The 21,422-nt window shown below is 35.5% G+C and overlaps 1 protein-coding gene across 1 annotated transcript; it reads left to right on the top strand.

Annotated features, from left to right (window-relative positions):
* Positions 1 to 5,510: 5,510 nt before the first annotated feature.
* Positions 5,511 to 19,647, top strand: LOC127790219 (UBP1-associated protein 2A-like). Its single transcript, XM_052319543.1, has 2 exons — positions 5,511 to 6,947; positions 19,292 to 19,647. Exon 1 carries the CDS (start codon positions 5,604 to 5,606, stop codon positions 6,945 to 6,947), a length of 1,344 nt encoding a protein of 447 aa, XP_052175503.1. The 5' UTR covers positions 5,511 to 5,603; the 3' UTR covers positions 19,292 to 19,647.
* Positions 19,648 to 21,422: the final 1,775 nt, after the last annotated feature.

A 21,422-nucleotide genomic window follows, 5' to 3' on the forward strand; every position in this document is an offset into this window, starting at 1 on the left:
TTAAATATATATATACATTTTAAAGTTAATGAATTTTGTAATATTTTTTCTTATTGTAATAATAAAATATGAATAAATAAATGTATTTTGAGTTTAGAGTTTATTTTGGATGAAAATATTCAAAACTCAAAACAACTTTAGTTGTTTTTGAGTTTTTTTTATAATTTTTTTTATTTTCAAAACTACATTTTTAAAAACAGTAAAGAGAACGCGTTTTCATTATTTTAGAAAATCAAAAATTAAAATGACTTTAAAACAATAAAAAAATGCAGCCTTGTTATTTTATAACTCCTAAAAACTCGTAGTACAAACTTGATTTTGAAATTATTGAAATATGTAAATAATATATCATTCGTTGTATGTATCTAATATTGTTTACACAGTAATAAGTAATTCATAATAAACGATTAATAAATTTACAAAATATGTCAAAAATGTTGTGTTTTATTTACTTTTCAATTTTTAATTTTGAGTTTTGTATTCATTTTCAATTTTCTGTTTTGGTAGTCTATTTTTAGAAAATTGAAAACACGTTCTCTTCGTTATTTTAAAAAACTATTTCTCAAAACAGAAAAATAGAAAACGCGTTCTCTTTAAAATTTTGAAAATAATTTTATAATAATATTTTATTCAATAGATTTGATTATTCAATCATTTAGAAATATTTAATATTAATATATTATTAAATATATATATATACATTTTAAAATTAATTAATTTTGTAATATTTTTCCATTATAATAATAAAATATGAATAAATAAATAAATGTGTTTTGAGTTTAGAGTTTGTTTTGGATGAAAACATTTAAAATAATTTTTTGTTGTTTTGAATTTTATTTATAATTTTTTTTTATTTTTCAAAATATATTTTTAAAAATAATAAAGATAATGTGTTTTTATTATTTTAGAAAATTAAAAATGACTTTAAAACAGTAAAGAGAACGCAACGTTAATTATTTATATCATATTTTTTTATTTATCTATAGATATAGGTGAGGTGTATAGATCTAAAAGCTTAGACTCATAACCAAATTGATCTATATCAAGTCCAATTTTTTGAACCTAAGACTAAACTGATATGAAAAAGCAAACCAAACCCAGCAAACATATTGGTTTGGTTCTTGGGTTTACCCAAATCCATTGATGCCTATACAATTCAATATTGCACTATTTTTAACAATTAGTGCAATTATTGAAACAAACCAGTACAAATATAAGATAACTTGGTGGTTTTAAAGTTGATAAATTACATTATAACCCCTTATAATTTGACCAAATATGGTTTAAAAATACTTTGATATATTTGATGTTTGCTGGGAAATGTAATACATGCCAAATATTTATGCAATATTTGGTAGATATATAGCTTGCCTAGAAATGTATTTTTCTTCCAAGAAATGAATGAATATGTATGTAGATATGAGAGAAGATTTTCTAATAGCAAAAAGAAAATTGTTAACTAAAGGAATATGGTTTTGAATACGAGACATTAATGAACATTTTTATTTAGTTTTGGATACATATTGCAAGTTTATATTATTGAGAGTTTTTAAACTTCGTACGTTTCAATTTTGTAGGTTTTATATAAGAATGAATTTTTATATAGTAATATATAGACTATTAAAAGATTGAGATGTAAAGAAATTTTGTTATGAATGTTGAGAATGACTAAGGATATTTGTTGTGTCGGATTTGATAACAAATGCACAATGCAATCACATGGTTAAATTAGTTGATTTGGAGTGGATTTCAAACAATTCAAAGCGTAATATAATTAAATAATTTTTGAATAATTTATATCTTATCAAATGAACTTTTCAACGTTGTCATACTTGAAGATTTGGTTAATCAAATAACTATGATAAAAAAAATATGTCATAATAGAAACGATGTTATTTAAAACTTAAATTTTTACACAATATTGTCTCTAAGTGTTATAGTTGTATAATAACTTTCATGAATTTTGAAGATAATTTGGGTATTTTAAATATTTGGTTTCGATCGGCATTGGGTGGCAACTACATTAAAAAAAATTGAAGGAGTCTCTCAATTTTAAAGGTGGGATAAATATTACTTAAAAAGGGTATAAAATGATCTTATCACAAACATTCAATCAAAAAACATGTAGATGGATTAAAACTCTTATTATCACACTAATCATGATTTAGAATAAATGGTTGCATTCTGAATTAAGGGTGTGACTCCATGGTTATTATTGAGTTAACTTAATGATAAAATACGTCGAGAGATTTACTAAAGGTAGTCAAAGGATAATGAATTAATTTAACAATGAGAGTTAAATTAATTATTTTATTTTAAAAGAATTCCTAATTTTTGATTTAGTAATACATTTTGGAAGAGTGGGGTATTATAATCACAAAGATAAAGACAAAACGGTAAAGAGATGGGAGATCGATAGATCTGATTAAAATATTATTGTTTGATCAATAGATTTTATGTAAATATTATTGACCCACTATGATACTAATGACATCATTGCCTCCATCAACATCATCCGATAGCTCATCATTCGAATATGGTTTGAACTATTTGATAGAGGCCAATTACTTATCTTTCAAATTTGAGACAAGATAAGGGTAGATTGAAGGAGAATTAGTCAAAAAGCTAAAAACACAAAAGAAATGAATAAGTAAATAGATAGGTGAATAAGATGGATAATTGTTGACCATTGTCAACAATAAAGAAGGAGAATTCGACAAATGATGCCAACAATGAAGAAAAAAATGCAATTATAGCTAGGCTTTTACTTGTCTCTCTCTACCTTTATTTTTAGATTACTTGCGATGACATTTATCTTATTTTTTTCTATACTTATATCCTACAATTGTTGGTAACAATAAGGGTACTCGTTGGTAGCTTTTGGTCAAAGAACATGATTGGTCATTTGCCATTTTTATTATTTTTTAAAAATTTAGTATAAATTTTATTTAGTTTAACTTAATTATGATTTATGTAATAGATAGCATGTCTAAGAAAAAAATATAAAACCATCAGAGCTCTATAAATATTTTGAAATCACAAGGGATCTTCCTACACAGCCCAGACAATAAGAGGTTGGTGTGCAATTTATCCCTTTTAATTTAGCATTTGTATTATTGTTTTTTGATGTTTGATGTTAGGTAATTTTTTGCCTCCAAAATTGAGGTAACGATGCTGAAAATTACACCACCAAAGCCTTGATTTAACACAGAATGCAATCATGGTTGAACACAAATTGATGTTATCATCAACGATAGAGTGCTTAAAACTACTCGAAGCTAATCCCCCCATAAAAACACTTTATTCCATTATCTATTTTTTATATGTAGTTATTATTGTTGAATAATGATATTTTTATTACCTTGTGTTATTAAATTAAAGGGTTAATTATTAAATATGACCGGTATATCTTTGATGTGTTTCGATAATGATTAAATTTTATATAGTACTTGATGTTTTATCTTTGATATAATTTTGATGATAAAAAATCATTATATTTTGATGATGTTTATTATCGTAATGCTTTAAATTAAATGATGCCTTGGGTAATCTCAAATGTATGTGATTAAAGTATTTTTCAATATATATATATATATAAGTTGTTTATGATTTAGGATATTGAAAATAAAGTTAAAAGTTTTTTTTGTAGCATTTGTCAATTAAGTGTTAAGTTTTTCTAAAAGTATAGTCGATTATGTGCCTTGCATCTGTCGACTATTCTCATAGTTCTGTCGACTATGTGTGTATATGATGCTATAAGTTTTATTTATATTTTTGTTCTGTCGACTATGTCTTGTTTTATTTATAAATCTGTCGACTATCTATTGTCTTATGTCGACTAACTATTTTCGCATAAAGGCATAACGGCTAGTTTTTCATTTTTAAACGGTCACAAAACGTCTTATTTTGGGTAAAGCTTTTGAGATACTTATAAATACAAATCAAGGAGATCAATAAGAGAGTAATGAACGATAATGAATTAAATTGAGTTTACATTTATACTCGTTTGTATTTACAATGATTGTGCTTCATTTTTATCTCTCTAAGGCTTTGATCTAAATTTGTATTAATTTATTCAAACATTGTTTCTAATTTTGAGATATCTTGTGGTTAAGAGATTTATCTTTTAGATCATCTATTTATTACATTTATTGTATTTCATAGCTTGTGTAGCTAAATGACCAATTTGAGTGGGAGATTTTGTAATTTTCCTACTTGATTTAAGTAGAGGGCTTTAGTAGATTATTTGAAAAATTCTTAGTGATGAGCTAAAATAGTAGATTAAGTTTGAGTTAAACCGAACCACTATATATCTTGGTGTTCTTAAATTCTCTTTATTGTCAAGCACATATCCAATTATTATTTGCATTAAATTTTTATTTTTTATCAAAAGAATTTCAAGTTTTAAACTAAATTTTTAATATAATCAATTCACCCCCCTCTTGGTGTGTGCCATAGCACCTCCCAATCTATCAGTACTAATTAGGTGTAATAGAAAAGTATGGACCATTTTTATATTTTCATAAATAACATATATCTTTTTTGCACTTAATTGAATATAAAAATTAATTATTTTATTTTCATATTTAAATAAATTTATCTTATTCTCTCAATTTTTTTTTTATCTTTTTATCTTGCACATCTTATTTGTTCTCAAGTCTTATTTCTTGATGGCTCGTAGCCTTTGTTTTCTAATTTCATATTCTATAAAAGTCAATAAAACCCAATTGAACTAATAGGTTTAACAACAATTTTCATATCCATCTCTTTTTTTCATCCCACTATCTGATGAAATTTTATTAATTTACACACAAATATGTATAAAATATTAATATTTACTTTTTGATAGAATGATAAAAGATATATGTGTGTATGCATATATAAGAGGTAACCACGTGTGATTTGTTATCGTGGAAAAAGTCTATTGTTGATGAGTTTGTCCTCTTTAATAAGAGAGAAAAATAAAAAAAATGAAACTTAGTAAAAAAAAAAAAAGAGTTCATTGGTAATACTCAATCATAAATGAAAGAAAATGATGAGAAATAGTTTGTCATTATTTATTGTCTGCAAAATGTGAAGTCCCTCAAGTTTGTCATTATTTCTCAATCATAAATAAATGCAATAAAAGAGAAATAGACACCGAGACATAAATCTTATGATAAAAATACGAGTAATATATTGGTAGAGTTTGATAGGTCGTGAGTTTAATTCCTCCCCTACACAAAGGTTAAATATATAATTTGTAATTTATTTCTTTCTACGTAATTGAGAGTACGAGTTAATGGGGTTATAAAAGAGCGGATATCCGAGGGAGATGAGAGAGAATTTTTAGTTATTTTAAAATATTTAATATAAATTAAATAATTGTAAAAAAAATATAATAAAATATAAAATACAAATTATAATTATATATTTTTAAAAATAAAAAATATCACATAAAATTACGCTAAACCTCGAGGCTACCAAACACATTTTCTCCCCAAAATAAATAGCCGCCAGGCAAATTTGTAAGTTTGAGCACAGGCGTAGGAAGAAAACCACTGTTAAAACCAAATAAAGAACCCTAGTTTACTTGCCATCGTAGTCTCTGGCTCACCGTTGAAATGGCGAAGAAGCGGAAAGCCGCAGCGCCTCCTCTTCCTCCCCCCAAAGAAGAAGTTGAAGAATCGTCGTCTGACGAAGAAGAGGAAGAAGAAGTGGAGGAAGAAGGCGAAGAAGAGGAAACGGAAGAAGAGTCGGAAGAAGAAGAAGAAGAAGAAGATTCAGACGAAGACGATGAGAATGACGAAGACGACGGCGAAGAAGAAGAAGGGGAAGAAGAAGAAGAAGCAGACGACGTGGAATCCAAGAAAAAGATTCTGAGGAAGCTTCTGGAACCCTTTGGCAAAGACCAGATCATTGATTTCCTGAAAGAAGCGGCTCTGAAAGACCCATCCCTTATCGCCAGCATAACCCAGTCGGCCGAGTCCGATCCCGCCCACCGCAAGCTCTTCGTATTCGGCCTTGGCTGGGATGCCACATCCGACCAAGTCCTCTCTGTGTTCAAACACTACGGCGAAATCGAGGACTGCAAGGTCGTCACGGACAAGGCCACCGGCCGAGCCAAAGGTTACGCCTTTGTCCTCTTCAAGACTCGCCACGCTGCCCGAAAGGCCCTCAAGGTCCGCCAACACAAGATCGGGAATCGAGTCACCGCCTGTCAACTCGCTTCCGCTGGCCCCGCCCCCAACCACTCCGCCGCGGACCCCTTCGCCCGGAAAATCTACGTGGCGAACGTCGGCCCAAATGCCAGTCCCGAGAAGCTTCGGACTTTCTTTGCCAAGTTCGGTGAGATTGAGGAAGGTCCAATGGGGCATGACCCGGCTACTGGGAAGCTAAAAGGGTTTGCCATTTTCGTTTACAAGACCCCCGAGGGTTGTAGGAAGGCTCTGGAAGAACCTGTCAAGGTGTTTGAAGGTAGCCAATTGCAGTGCCGGCGATTCATAGAAGGTGGCCAGGCCAAAAAAAATCAGACAGCTTCAATACAGCAAACTGAAGTTAGTACTGTAAATTATGGCGTGGGTGTAAATCCGGCAATTATCAGTCACAATGTGAACCCGGCAGCAGTTCTGATGGGTCAAAATCAGGGGATTGCTTTGGGGAATCCATATCTGGCCTCGGCATTGGGTCAGGCGGGTTTGCAAGCTTCAGCCCCTTCCCCAGGTTTAGGCCCGTCGTTGGGTGCTGCCCCATCTTTGGCTTATAGTGGAAATTATGGTCTTAATAGCATAAGCCCGAGTATGATGGGTATTTACAGCTCTCAGGAGGCTTTGCAGGGCCTGGGTGCTTACCTAAGCCCTCAAGTGGGACATTCTTCTGCAGGGGCAACAGCAGTAGCTCCAACAAGGCCCCAATCTGGTTATGGATCAGCTGGAACCACCTTCCCCTCCTCATCCTTTGGCCGCTAGGTAAGATGTCCTTAAAGGGACATGGTATGCTATCTTTTTATCAAAATGAAAATATATTGATCTACCATATTTGCCTAGCTCTTGCTGCTTTACTTTGATATTGATTATAGCTAACGTGCCTGAATACGAAATGAATAGGCATATTTTTGACATGATTACTAGTTTACATTCCTGAGAGGCAGAATTGGAGAATTTTAATTGTTAATATCCTGGATGTCCAAGTTGGCACATCATGCATGCGTATGTGTATTACTCTACTTTTATCCTGGTGTAAAGAATTATAGGTCTTTTCTAAGTCTTGCAACTCACGGTTGTTTTCAGGATTTATTGCAATGGACTTTCAAAATATGGGCTACAATTCTTCTAATGATTTTTTTTTTTTTTTTTTTTTGGGGGGGGGGGGGGACTAGTTCCAAGAAAGGCAAATGCATACAAAAATGTCCATGTTCAAATTAGGAGGCATCCAATTTATCCAAAAAGACAGCTCAATTCATGTTGTAGTACAGCTTGCTAACATTTTATATCGGGGAGATTGAATTGAAGAAGAATTCATGTGAGATTGGGTGGTGATCCCTAGGGTGTAAAAATTCATATAGAATTTGGTGGTGATTTTGTGGGAGCATCCAAGTTGCACCTCCCTTTGATTTTTAAATCCTCAGTAACACAAAATGATATCTTATGTTTTTGCATAACTACATTTAGCAAAAAGTTACTAGTTTAAAGTCCAATGCTACGTGCATGGGCGTTGTATTTCCTATATGGACTTCAGCAAGAAGAACCAACTTTGTATTCTAGAAGTGGATGGATTACTGAATTTGGAAGAGATTAGCTAGAAGCTGGAATTTTGACTGAATTTTTTGAGAGAAGAGAATATGGTCCCCACTTTCGCTGGTTCGCTAACCTCCACTAGAGAAATAACCATATAGGAAGAGGAAGAGTGGAGGCTATGCCTTATTTATTGGCCTTTATGACCATATTAGAAGAGGCCATAAGATGTGGTGGAGAGTTCTTTCTTGAAACATGAGGTGTGGGCTACTTTGATGTGCCTTGATGGGATAAACCTCTTGGTTTGAATGGATTTTGTTTGGCGATCTTCCAACACTGTGCTGTGGGAATGATGTTTTGGCAATTGTTCAACCCTCTTGTGAGATTGGTAGTTGGGCCCATTAATCTAGTGGAATATTTGCATAAGATTGTTTTTGAGAGACCATTTAATAGAGCTTTTAGTTTTTGGTTTTCATTTTTTATTTTTTGTTTTCATATAAAAATAAAATAATATTATTTGAAAATTTTGTTTTGCTTTTAGTTTCGTGTTAATTCTTTTTAAGTTTTCTCCTCACTCCCTCCTTTCACTAGTAGTGAGGGGTGGGAGGGAGGGAAGAAAATGAAAAAGTGAATACACATTTTCCTTGTTTTAAAAATTTTGAAAAAATTACAAAAATATTTGAAAACGAAAATGAGTACCAAATGCAATTTTATATGTTCATTGTCAAAATTGGGGGGGGGGGGGAGAACTCAGAATTGAAAATAAAACTCATCCAAATGGACCCTAAATTGTTACCATCTAGGTCAAACGTTGTAGGTGGCGTGTTATTGTGGATTCAATTCATTTTCTGTGGGCTATTGGATTTTAGATGTAGCATTGATAACTGATGAATGTGTCAACATTGTAATCAAGTGCAGTTACCTTGGTTATTATGAAAATTAGATACTTAAGCTCAAGTTTGTTGAGGTTCTTGCATTTTTTGGGTAGGATGTGAAACACCTCAGTCCTCAATATGTAAATAGAGTAAATAAATGTTAATTTATGACAAATTTAGAATTCTGAAGTAATCTGAGTAGTTTAAGGAAAATATAATGAAATTTTGGGACTCAGTATGTTAAAGTTGTCTAGAGTATAGGCAAATGAAGTATTAAATAGAAGTTGTAGCCCAAAACTGTAATTAGTAAAAGTTATAGGGTGAAACTGTGAATATTTTATATCTTCATAGGGATATCCACCCACTATTATAAATGGAGGGCAAGGGGTAGCTAGAGAGAGAGAGAGTTCTCAGTTTTTCTGTTTGTAAGACTACTGATCATCCTCTTGTGCGCTGAGTGCTGTGGGAAGAAGAGATCAAGATTGTGAGAAAAGTGATTCTTGTAGCGATCTGGTGGAAATCTCTTTGGTTATTTTCATTGCACTTGGGAGCGCTGTAACAGGAGGGAGTAGGGGACAGTTGTACTGCTGTAATCACTCTTGGTTTCTAGTGGATTTGAAGGCCTCGGGCGACTGGATGTAGAGCCAACTTTGTTGGCTTGAACCAGTATAAATTTGGTGTGTTTGTTCCTTAATTTCTTTATTGTTCTCTGCCATTTTCATTCTGGTTATCGCCGTAAGTCATTTGCATTCAAAGTGTCATTTACAGTGCTGCATATTCCATCATTCTAGGGAGTAAGGGAGAGTTAATTGGGCAATAATTGATCCAATAGTGTCCCTAAAATTAACCCAGTATTTTTACCATGATTAAGTATAACAATCTGGGGACCCTAGGTACAGACTGGAACACAAGTGGAGACAAGGTGATTTGTGGAATCATGTTTGAATGATGATTTCAACGGCTTAATTGCCATGTTAAATGAAGAATTTGAGAGTGAGATATGATACAAAATAGGTTGAATTGCAGTCTAAAGTACTGCATGGCATGCAAATCAAGATGGATTTACCTGTAGTAGACTAATGTGGCTGCAAAAATTGAATAAGAGGCAAATAGTGACTATTAATTATCTCAAATGGTGACTTTGACAAGATGACTAACATGCATAATGACTTGATGGATGAGAGCCGTAACTTGAATAATTAAAATTTAAATTGTCTATCATTATATATATTTGATTATATATGTGGGATATTTTGAGGAAAATTATAAAACATCTTGGAAAAATGAAAGCCTTGGATCAAAGAATTGTAGAAGAGAAATAATTTTGTTTATCTGTAATTTCTTGTTGTGCTACGGCTAGGATGCTGTTAGGTTGTTTAATTCTGTTGTGGCAGTTGATTCTGTTAGTTTGTTGTAACTTGCTGCAACTTGCAAGTTGTTTGTTAGCAAGGATTAGCTGAATATAAATACTTAGCTAATCCTTATTTCTGTAACTTGAGGAAAGACATCATGATTCAGTAAAACTCTCTCTCCCCCTTTTCTTGTATTCTTTCTCAGTTTCTTATGCTTTCTTTCTTCATTACCACCTTGAAGCTCTCGCTTCAAGAATGAATGACAAAGATCATCTCTTGTATTCTAGGATGTATAATATTTTGCAATGCGTGAGAAGAGAGCATTTGCTTTCTCATTTTTCTCTCTTCCATTGCAGTCACCCATCTTTGTATATCCTTCATTGAGTGTTATGTTATGTGATTGAGGTTATTGAAAGTCCAAAATAAACATTGCCCAATTCCTACAAAGAGGGGCTGGCATTACTAAAATATTAAAACGAACCAGATTATAAATGGGTCTTGAGTTGCTAGACCAAGGCTGATGTTGGTTGTGTAATGTGGATGAGGTGATGCAATATGGCCAAATAAACATGAGCCCTAATAAGATAGGATCACCACTACCTAATAATGAATGACCCAAATAATGAGTGATGGAGTAAACAATCCCTACATTGGAGTTGGGCTGTGAAGGAAGATGGAAGGAAAGCTTTGTGGCGTGAGGAACTCCATAGCCACATCAACGTGCATAATCAATGGTGTGACCTTGTGTCACGATCGTCCCTAAATAGAGGGATTTTTTAAATTTCTTTGCATTGTAATTCTTCTGTTTTAGTTTACTGCTTTCCTTTCTGGTTATTATCGTAATTTCTAGCACCAGTTTGTTAGCTAAGATTTCCCACGTGGAGGGAAGCTAGAATAGGACAAAACTTGTGGTTACAATCGTTAGAGGGGTGAGGATCGCTTGTGGGTGTGGCCACCTAGCTATATCAGCCCCAGGACTGTCTTGGGGAGGTATCGAATATGAATTCTACGTTCTGATTTCTATCTATCTTCTTGCTCTTCCTTCTCTTCTTCATAACTTTCTCTCTCAATCTCTCCCATTTCTCTGTTTACACGGATTACATCTCTTTAATACTATCTGGATTGAGAGTGTAATCCTATTGTCACCTACATTCGTGACATTAATTGGTATCAGAGCCACCAATTCTCGGCCAAGACTTTGTAGTATCTCAAATGATGGCGTATAGTACTTGCATGAAGAACCTGGAGATGCAGCTTCAGCAAGTTAACTCAACGGTGGCGGATTTCCAGAACCGGGCCGATCAACGGGAGCTAAGAGCTACCTGGAATCATGAGGTGATCGTAGCCATGGATCGCAAGTTGGAGAGTTCCATGGAGGGATTGGAACGAAGGTTGGATGTTTCGATTGTGAGGGTGCGAGATGAACTGGGAGCTCAAATGTAGCAGTTCATGGTGATGTTTACTCACCAGAACTCGGCAAGGTTATCCCCTAACTTTCCTCCTAGGGAGAGAAATGAGCCAATTTTGCAAGGAAATAGAATGAATTGGGGAATTGGGACCTCTGAAATTGAGGTAAACCTGGAGGAGGAGTTGGAAAGGATGTTGGGTAGGGACAAGGTAGAACCACCCAATCATCATCATCCGGGGTACCCTATGCCTCGGATGGAGATTCCGACATTTGAAGGAGTTAATCCCCGTTGGTGAGTAAGAAAATGCGAGAGGCTATTTGAGTGGTACAACATACTGCGTGCACAGAGGGTATCCATGGTCACTGCTTATTTCAATGAAACAGTGGATGCATGGTTCCAAGGGTGTCTTAGTGTGAGGAGGGAGTATACATGGGAGGAGTTCTCTGAGAAGTTATGCGAGAGATTTGGAGAAAGGGGCATGATGGATACCATAGAGGAATTCAACAAACTCAAGCAAGTAGGAAGTGTAGAATCCTATTTGCAAAGGTTTGAGGAGTTAAGGGTCATTCATGATTCGCCACAACCCCCATTTCTCATAAGCTTATTTCGTGTCAAGCTTCATGAGTGGCCTTAGTGAAGAATTGCGGCCAATGGTGAAAATGATGAGGCCAAGAACAGTGGAACATGCCTCAAAGAGTGCCTGATTACAAGAAACATTGGTAGAGGCGAAGAATAGTTCTGGGCACATCCAATGCGGGGGGAAAGAACTATAACTGGGAAGTGATGAAGGGAAAACAGGTAGGAGGATCGAGTTCAGTACCATACGGGGAACAACTAAGAGAACAAAGGAGGTTAGCGGGGCCTCTGTTTTCATTGTGGAGACAAATACTATTAGGGATATCAGTGTAAAAGATAGATCCTCCTATTAGAGGGTGATGAGGAAGAGAATCAAGGAGAGACGGGGGAATTGAACCCCGAGGAGGACGATGGGGAAATTTCGATTCATGCCCTGAAGGGGTAGCTAATAATAAGATTATGAAGGTGGAGGGCTGATCTAATGGGTGTAATTTGATGATTCTTATCGATAGTGGGAGTACCCACAGCTTTCTTGACGAAAGCACAACCAAGAGACTTGAATGTCAACTCATTGAAACCCCACCCTTGAGTGTGATAATGGCAAATGGGGATAGGGTGTTGAGTAAATCGGCTTGTAATGGTTTTGGTTGGGAGATGCAAGGGGAGATGTTTGAGGTAGACCTAAGACTCCTGCAACTTGGAGGCTGTGATGTTGTCCTAGGTGTAAATTGGATGAAGAGGGTGAGCCTCATAAGCTTTGATTTTAACAGAATGGAGGTTTCCTTTGAAAAAGGATGACTTTGACAGGGGGTAAGGAAACGGGTAGTTGCAAAATGATCAATGGAAGGAGGCTGCAGAGGATGTTAAAAGGGAGGTGGAACCAGTTGGCACACTTATTCTCTATTGTGGCCATTGAGGAGGCCATAGAAGGACAGGAGGCGCAAGGAGAGATGTTACTGATAGTTAGCACACCTCAATATATTGCTGACCAGGTATACTTAAGACTTTTGTAATACATTGTTGGTAGAGTATGAGGATCTGTTCTTGGAACCTACATCCCTTCCCCTTGCCAGAGTTCATGACCACACAATCAACCTAAAATCTAACATAAAACCAGTTAACATCTGGTCTTACCGTTACCCCCCGGTCCAAAAGAATGAAATTGAAAGAATGGTTAAGGATATGCTTCAACAATCCATAATCTGTCCTAGACGAAGTCCTTTTGCCTCCTCAGTTTTATTAGTAAAAAAGAAGGATGGAACATGGCAGTTTTGTGTGGATTACCGCTAACTAAATGCCTTAACTGTCAAAGATAAGTTTTCCATACCCCTTGTTGAGGACCTTTTGGATGAATTACACAATGCCCAATTCTTTTCTAAGCTGGACTTGCATTCGGGGTATCATCAAATTCGAATGAAACCAAAGGACATCCCTAAAATAACCTTTAGAACCCACCATGGGCATTTTGAATTCTTAGTGATGCTCTTTGGACTCACCAATGCCCCGACCACCTTCCAATCCCTCATGAATCGTATATTAGGGCCTTACCTTGGCAAGTTCATACTAGTATTATTTGATGATATACTCATCTATAGCCCCACCTTCGACCAACACCTATCTCACCTAAAAACCACTTTTGATATCCTCAGATCTAACTAGCTCTTTATTAAGAAGTCTAAGTGTGCTTTTGGTCAAGGGCAAGTGGAATCTTTGGGCCATATCATATCTAAAGAAGGGGTTAGCATTGACCTGAGAAAGGTAGAGGCTATGGTAGCTTGGCCAAGGCCTAATTCAGTAAGGGCTTTGAGGGGATTTTTGGGATTAACTGGGTACTACCGGCGGTTTGTGAAGGGATACGGGGCCATCAGCAAGCCATTGACAGAATTACTAAGGAAGGGAGGGTTTGAATGGGGACAATTTGCAGAGGAAGTCTTTGCTAAGTTGAAAGAAGCTATGAGTAATGTGTTGGTCTTAGGGCTGCCAGACTTTAGCAAACCCTTCATCTTAGAGACAGATGCAAGTGGAATGCATATTGGGACAATGTTAGCTCAAGAGGGGAGGCCCTTGGCTTTTTTGAGTCAGGCCTTAACCCCTAAGCATTTGGGGCTCAGTATCCATGAAAAGGAGTTTATAGCTGTTTTGATGGCTATGGACAAGTGGAGGCATTACTTTGAAGGGGGATTCATAATCAAAACCAATCATGAAAGCTTAAAGTTCTTGTTACAACAGAAACTTCACACTCAACTACAAAAAAAGGGTATGTCCAAATTGATGAGGTTGGATTATACCATACAACATAGGAAGGGGAAGGAAAATGCAGCTGCTGACGCGCTATCAAGGTGTCACGAAGAAGGAAGTGTGGCAGCCATATCCCAGGTGGTGCCAGAATGGTACAATGAGGTGATTGATAGCTATAGGGAGGATGAAAAGATAAAGGGGTTAATAGAAAAATTAACAGTGGGAACTTAGGAGAAAGGAGGATATACTTTGAGTGGGGACTGTTGAGGCGTCACGGGAGATTGGTGATTGGGGATGATATCGGGCTTAAGAAGAAGATCATGCAATCCTTGCATGAATCTTTGTTAGGGGGGCATTCCGGTGTGCAAAACACTTACGTGCGGGTTAAAAGGTTATTTCATTGGCCAAGGATGAAGGCCGAAATTGGAAGATATGTGTTGTCTTGTGACACTTGCAAGAGGTGCAAGTTTGAGAACGTAGCGTATCCCGGGCTGCTATAGCCATTACCCATCCCCAACTAAGCCTGGACTAGCATATCAATGGATTTTGTGGAAGGGAATCGGAGGGAAGGGACAGTATACTGGTAGTAGTAGATCGGCTAACCAAATTTGCTCACTTTATAGGGCTAACTCACCCTTATACCGCTCAAGAGGTAGCCAGGGTCTTCCTAAATTGAGTGATTAAGTTGCATGGGACCCCTAAGTACATTATCTCATACCGGGATTGGATTTTTACAAGTCTGATGTGGCAAGAACTCATGAAGGCCTTGGGAACCAAGCTAAGCATGTCCACAGCCTACCACCCTCAATCAGACAGGCACACGGAGAGGGTAAACCAAAGTTTAGAAACCTATTTGAGGTGTGTTTGCCTTTTACAACCTAAGGAGTGGCATCGGTGGTTGTCCTTAACCCAGTGGTGGTATAATACCAACCACTATTCCTTTATCAAAATGTCACCATTTGAGGCCTTATTTGGATACCAACAACCAACCTTACCGATTGTTGAAGGAGAATCCAATGTAGCAACAGTGGAAGAATACCTTTAGCAACGAAGACATGTAACTCAATAGCTTAAGCAAGAGTTGGCATCGGCCAGGAATAGGATGAAGCAAGTAGCCGATCGAAGAGAAGTGAGAGAGAGTTTGCAGTAGGAGATAATGTGTATTTGAGGCTGCGGTATCCACATTTCAAGTCAATCCCAAAGGGGAAGGTGACTAAACTCGGCTCTAAATACTTTGGTCCTTTTGCCATAGAAGCTAAAGTAGGACATGTGGCATATCGTCCAAAGTTACTGGAGAGGAGCCAAATTCATCTAGTATTTCATGTATCCCTCTCCCCAAGGAATCTGTGGGAACCCAACCAGTGAGCAAAGCCTTACCTACATTCCCTAAAGAAGCTACTGGGGTGGTGGAACTAGAGGCTATACTCGAGAGGAGGGTGGTGTACAAGCAGGGGGCTCCACTTATTCAAGTGTTAGTCAAGTGGCGTGGCAGCTCTTCGGATTGCAGCACTTGGGAGTACCTCTTGGATCTCTTAAAACAATTTCCTAGAACGACCAGTCTCCTTAGCATTTCTCGAGGACAAGAAATTGGTTAAGGAGGGGAAATTGTCACGACCGTCCCTAAATAGCGGAATTTTTTAAATTTCTTTGTATTGTAATTCTTCTGCTTTGCTTTACTGCTTTCCTTTCTGGTTATTATTGTAATTTCTAGCACCAGTTTGTTAGCTAAGATTCCCCCGGGGGGGGGGGGGGGGGGGGGGGAGCTAGACTAGGACAAAACTTGTGGTTACAACTGTTAGAGGGGTGAGGATCGCCTGTGGGTGCGGCCACCCAGCTATATCAGGACCAGGACTGTCTTGGGGAGGTATTGAATATGAATTCTACATTCTGATTTCTATCTATCTTCTTGCTCTTCCTTCTCTTCATAACTTTCTCTCTCAATCTCTCCCATTTCTCTGTTTACGCGGATTACATCTCTTCAATACCATCCGGATTGAGAGTGTAATCCTATTGTCACCTACATTCGTGACAGCTTGGTGAAGGAGATGCAAAGATGGATGAGGAAGACTGAGAAACTGCTCCCGTAATCTCATTGGAAACTGTGTTCTTGCCACAGGAAATGATTAATGCAGCAAGCGTGGAGGAGAAAAATGAGAGAGCAATGCTCTCTTCTCTTATCTTGCATGCATGTAAATAACCCAAACCCAAAATGCAAGGGATGATCTTGATCATTCATTCTTTGATCCAAGGGCTTTTATTCAAGATATTTTTGTAATTTTTGTCAAAAAGTCTCATTTATAAAATTAATATATACATAGTAAAATGCTACCCAATTTTAACTATTCAAGCCACCACTCTTGTCAAAGTCATTTTTTGAGTCAATCATGGTACTATTTCCCCTTATTTATTTCTTTCAATCACATCAAGCACATCAGTCTATTGCAGGTAATTCATCTTAATCGTGCCCTGCAGTATCTTTGACTGCAATTGAACGTACTTTATATCATATCTCACTCCTGAGATGTTTGTTTTATGTGTTGATGCGAATATTTTTTGTACATTGATTTCACCTTGTCTTCACTTTTGTTCCTGTACAAGATGGATATCTCTCTTGTGTGTTACAATAAGTTCTCAGTGTTCAATAGAACTAGAGATTTGAGGCAAGGGGACTCCTTATTCCCATTTTTGTTTATCCTCATTACAGAAGCCCTTAGTAATTAGTATTGTGATCCAACTAGTGGACAGAATGGTGGATTTGAGGCTTAGTTGGGGTAACGGTGTTTTGGTGTCACATTCTCTGTTTGTGTATGATACCCTTTTATTTTGCTAGAAATCCTGGAGTAAATTAATAATTATGAAATGATTTTGACTTTTTTTTTCCTCCCTGGTGATTTCACATTTGGTGGGTTCTTACTAAGAATGAGATTATCCCTGTGGGGTGGTTCATAAAGTGGAACCATTCTCGTTTCCATTCTTTTGTGGCTTGGAGTTGATTCCTTGTTTTCTTCTCTCTCTTTTTTTTTTTCCCTTTGCTGTTTGTGGAATGATTTATTTATGCCTACACTTAGTTGTTGCCTTCAGTCTATACAGGGTTGGCTCCCCTTAAGGTATTTTCAAGCTTAAGGGGAGCCAACCCTGTATAGACTGAAGGCAACAACCCCATCACCAGTGCAAAACCCATAAGCTTAGGTTTTTTCAGTCTATACAGGGTTGGCTCCCCTTAAGGTTCATGTGAACTTTTTCAAGCTTCTCTTCACCAGTGCAAAACCCATCATAAACAAGCTCAAGTAATGTTACATTTTTCCAAGTTTGAGATTTAGCATATGCGCATGAGCTTTCTCAAGCTTCATTACTTCAGCTTTCTACTCTCTGGCTTGGTAAAGTTCAGACTTGTTCCTCACAAATACAAAACTTCACTCTTTGAAGCTAATCTCAGTGATCCGTGACTTCTGATTGTGCATAGTTCAAAATACGTATTTTTTTAATAACACATTTGAATTCCTATCTTGACTCATCCTTTATATTCAGATGATTACCCAACTCTCTACCGTGATTTGTCTTTGGCACCAATGAGCATTTAATACTTAACCAACTCTCTACCAATAATAACCTCCTTATAACTGATATTCATTGCTCCATTTTCTTTTGCTCAAGACAATGAGGGGCTATTAGTTGTAGAAATTTGTCCTGGTTTCCCAGAAAATTACTTCACAAAAAACAAAAAATTAGAAAACTTGTTCAAATGCAAAAAAATTTCAAATGGAAATTGGAGATTGCATTTTCCAAAATTGAACTAAACTTGGAAAACTCCTAAAATGAGTTTTCTGATTTTCCTTTTTTATTTGGAGATTTGGAAAATGTGATTTTCTAAATTTTTCACAAATCATCTCATCTCCTTCTTTTAACATGAGTCACACAAGAAATTAAAACATCTCTCATTTTTTTTGAATATGTGTTCCAACTTTTTATACTAGAAATTAATTTTCTGTTTTTGTAACATTTGAATGTGTTTCAAATTTTCTATGGAAAATGAGAACTAGATGTTTTATAAAAAATTGGAGATAGAAAACTGGAAGTCATTTTCCACAACTAAACAGCCCCTGAGTCTCTCTCATGCCAAATTGCTATCCCGGCATTGAGCACCATTAACTGTGAACTCAGCTCCCAAGGACTAGTTATCCTATGTAAGGAGTGTTCCACCATCTGGTAGGGTATACTAATTCATCCCCACCTTAGTTGAGTGTTCTGCGTAGCAACTTTTTGAATCCGCTAAGACCCACCGATGAGGTCCTATTACACTGCCCTCTCTCTAACTACACAATAGGTTTCCCCAAGCTTGCTCTAGGCCCATTCCTAAGTTAAACTTCTCTCTTTCCTTTAGTGACACAAAATAATCCTGGCTAACAGGAACATTGGGTTTGAAATCTAGTCTTGAACATTGTATACCCTAAGTGAGCTTTTATTCAATGCCAATGTTATGTGGGTTTAAAGTGAGAGTCAAGCAAATCTGCATGTAGAAAAGCAGAGCTGTACGAGTGTGGCAGCTTCAAGGTTGCCCTTGTTTGATAGTTCGTTTAGAGTTTTCAGCCATTGATATTGCCTTCAGCGTGAGCATGGCCATGACTAGTGTATTTGCAGACATTTTGCTAGAAGGATGTTTCGTAATTCAAGCCATTGAAGATCCTTCACCAGTGGCCTCATAAAATATCAAATTAAGAATGGCATTCTCAAGTTCCATTCCTATTTGTTTTACGGAAACCAGTTCAATCATAAAATTGGATTCTGAAAGTACAAAGCAGAGTTCGCTGATTTATTATTTATTTATTTGTGTACCGTGCAGCATTTAGTTTGCTGGGGATGCCAAGGAAATTTGTTGATCAAGAATGGATGTGCTGAATTTGATTCAACGGAATCAGTTTTTGCAAGTTAATTCTTAGTGGATGCACTGTTGGTTGTTCTATTTTTTGTTTTTTTTTTTTTTTGGTGGCTTGGTACATAATTTATTAGTCTCTCCTATCATAAATTCAACCGTGGCATTTTATACATTATCATGAACTGATACATATTACTGATACGTTGGGAGTTTCAAGATGGTCTTATTTGGACTGTTTTCTTGTTTGTGATGGCAGTTGGTATTTCTGCAAACAGATTTTGCGGCCAAATTCCTGCACAGTGTTAGGAAGCAGGACACTCCATGCTGCTGCATTTAGAATTGGAGCAGTAAATCATCCCAGAAGACAAACTTGTCTGTCATTAGTTTTTTTTTTTTTTTTCATTACATTAGATATGTAACAAACTTGTCTTGGCCTGTGTCTTGTCTTCGCAGTTCTATTTGTTTATCAGAGTAGGATATCAGTTGTTGCTGCATGTCTCAAGTTGTTTAGTTCGTTGGGGATCAGCTCTGTTTCCACCCTTTGTTTCCATTAGTCTTGTGATATCTGGATGCTTAAAAAGACTAGCAATAAAATGCTGTGTCTTTATCCTATTTTGGAGAGTCGCCATGTGTTCTAGCTTTATAGTCGTTTGTTTATGGCTTTATTTTCTATAAGATATTTACTTATTTAGGAAGCATGGTTGCTTGTCATGTTACTCTTTTAAGTCTACTCGTGTAATTGCGTCCTATTTTGAACTCTAAACCATTGATTATAAATATATATTAATTGGAGTTTCTTTCTCAGACATGTTCCACAGCCATTTTCAATAGACTACTTTCACTGTATTAAACATGGTGGCTGCCTGTCGCCTTCTTACATGCCAAATATGAAAAGTTTGTTTTTTATTTCTATTTATTATTTTTCTTTCTCCGTGGTTTGATATTTAAGATTTAGAAAAAATTACAATAATCATCTTTAATGTTTGACATAATTACAAGAATAATCTCTTATATTTTAGAAATAATAATAATTTTTTATTCTGTTAAATAAAATGATAGAATATTTTTTTATTTTATTTTCTTTCTTTTTTAATGTAGAGAAACAAAAAAAAAAAAGAAAAGAAAAGGATTAACCTATGGATTCATTGCACAAATCCATCTTGAACTATGCTCAAAGATAAAAGAGATGATCGAGTTTCTAATATAATTTTTAAGGAAACCTTACCTATAATCAAATCAAGATATGAGTTTTGTAGCTTTTAATGTATATGTCAAATAGTTGGTTTATGATAAGTTGAGATTCGTACTAATAGATCATGTATTCGACTCTTTGTTCTATGCAGTGAGACAAAATTTTTACTTGCGATTTATCTATTCTGTCGAAATTGAGAGTACGAGTCACGGGAGACCGTGCAAAGGCGATAATCCCAAGATATGAGTTTTGTGGCATACATAATAAAAAAAGGGATGAGGGAGAAACTTACTGAGATGGTGACAAGCGACAATGAAAGAGATTGGTATAAGAGAATGAGAGAAATAAAATAAAGAATAAATAGGGTTGTTGGGGAATATAGAATGACATTATAGTATGAAAAAAATAAACTATTATAAAAATTATAAAAATGTGGTCATCACAATAGAATGACTAGTCAGCAGCGTGTGTGTGAGAGAAATAGACGAGAGTTTAAATACAAGAATGAAATAATTTATTTATGCAACAAGCTAATTTCAAGGGACCTATTTTTTATTGGTTAATGGGGTGTATATTATTTTGCTAAATTTTATAGGTACTTACTGTAATTTACCCAAATATAAACCTGTTAAAAAAAAATGAGGATGATGTGTGAAGTTTAGAGCAGGAAATAATCTAATAGCATATCAATTTTACATTTTTTTTAATAACATATTAAGAATAAATAAAAGTTACCTTAATCAAACCAATGTGCTTTATGGTTTTAGCCTTTTGTGTTTTTAATTTTTTCCAAAGCTTACCTTTTTAGGACAAAAAGCTCATAATCAAACTATTTTTTTGATTATTTTTAAGTAAATTATCATTATTTGTTAACGTGGCTAGATTGTGACCTATTGAATGTGTAACCATGTGTTGTCACTCATATCACATTACTCATTTTCTTGTCACAACTTTCTTTCTCTTTTTCATTTTTATCATTTTTAATTAAATAAATCAGAAACATTACTTAAATACCATCATAAGTCTTAATAATTCTATTAAATTGAGACTTTTAATTATATAATTTTTTTCCTTCTTCCTTTGACTATAAGGTGTCCAATTTTTTATTATTGAAGATCACTACTATCTATCGAGTGAAGGTAATTTTTTTTTATAGAATAATGATACTTGTCCACCGGATAAGATGAAAAGATTT

The sequence above is a fragment of the Diospyros lotus genome, chromosome 14 (assembly GCF_014633365.1).
Source record: "Diospyros lotus cultivar Yz01 chromosome 14, ASM1463336v1, whole genome shotgun sequence".
Classification (NCBI taxonomy): Eukaryota; Viridiplantae; Streptophyta; class Magnoliopsida; order Ericales; family Ebenaceae; genus Diospyros; species Diospyros lotus.

What these genes read in the sequence shown, in the direction of transcription:
- LOC127790219 (XM_052319543.1), top strand. Translation starts at nt 5,604, where the DNA reads ATGGCGAAGAAGCGGAAAGCCGCAGCGCCTCCTCTTCCTCCCCCCAAA.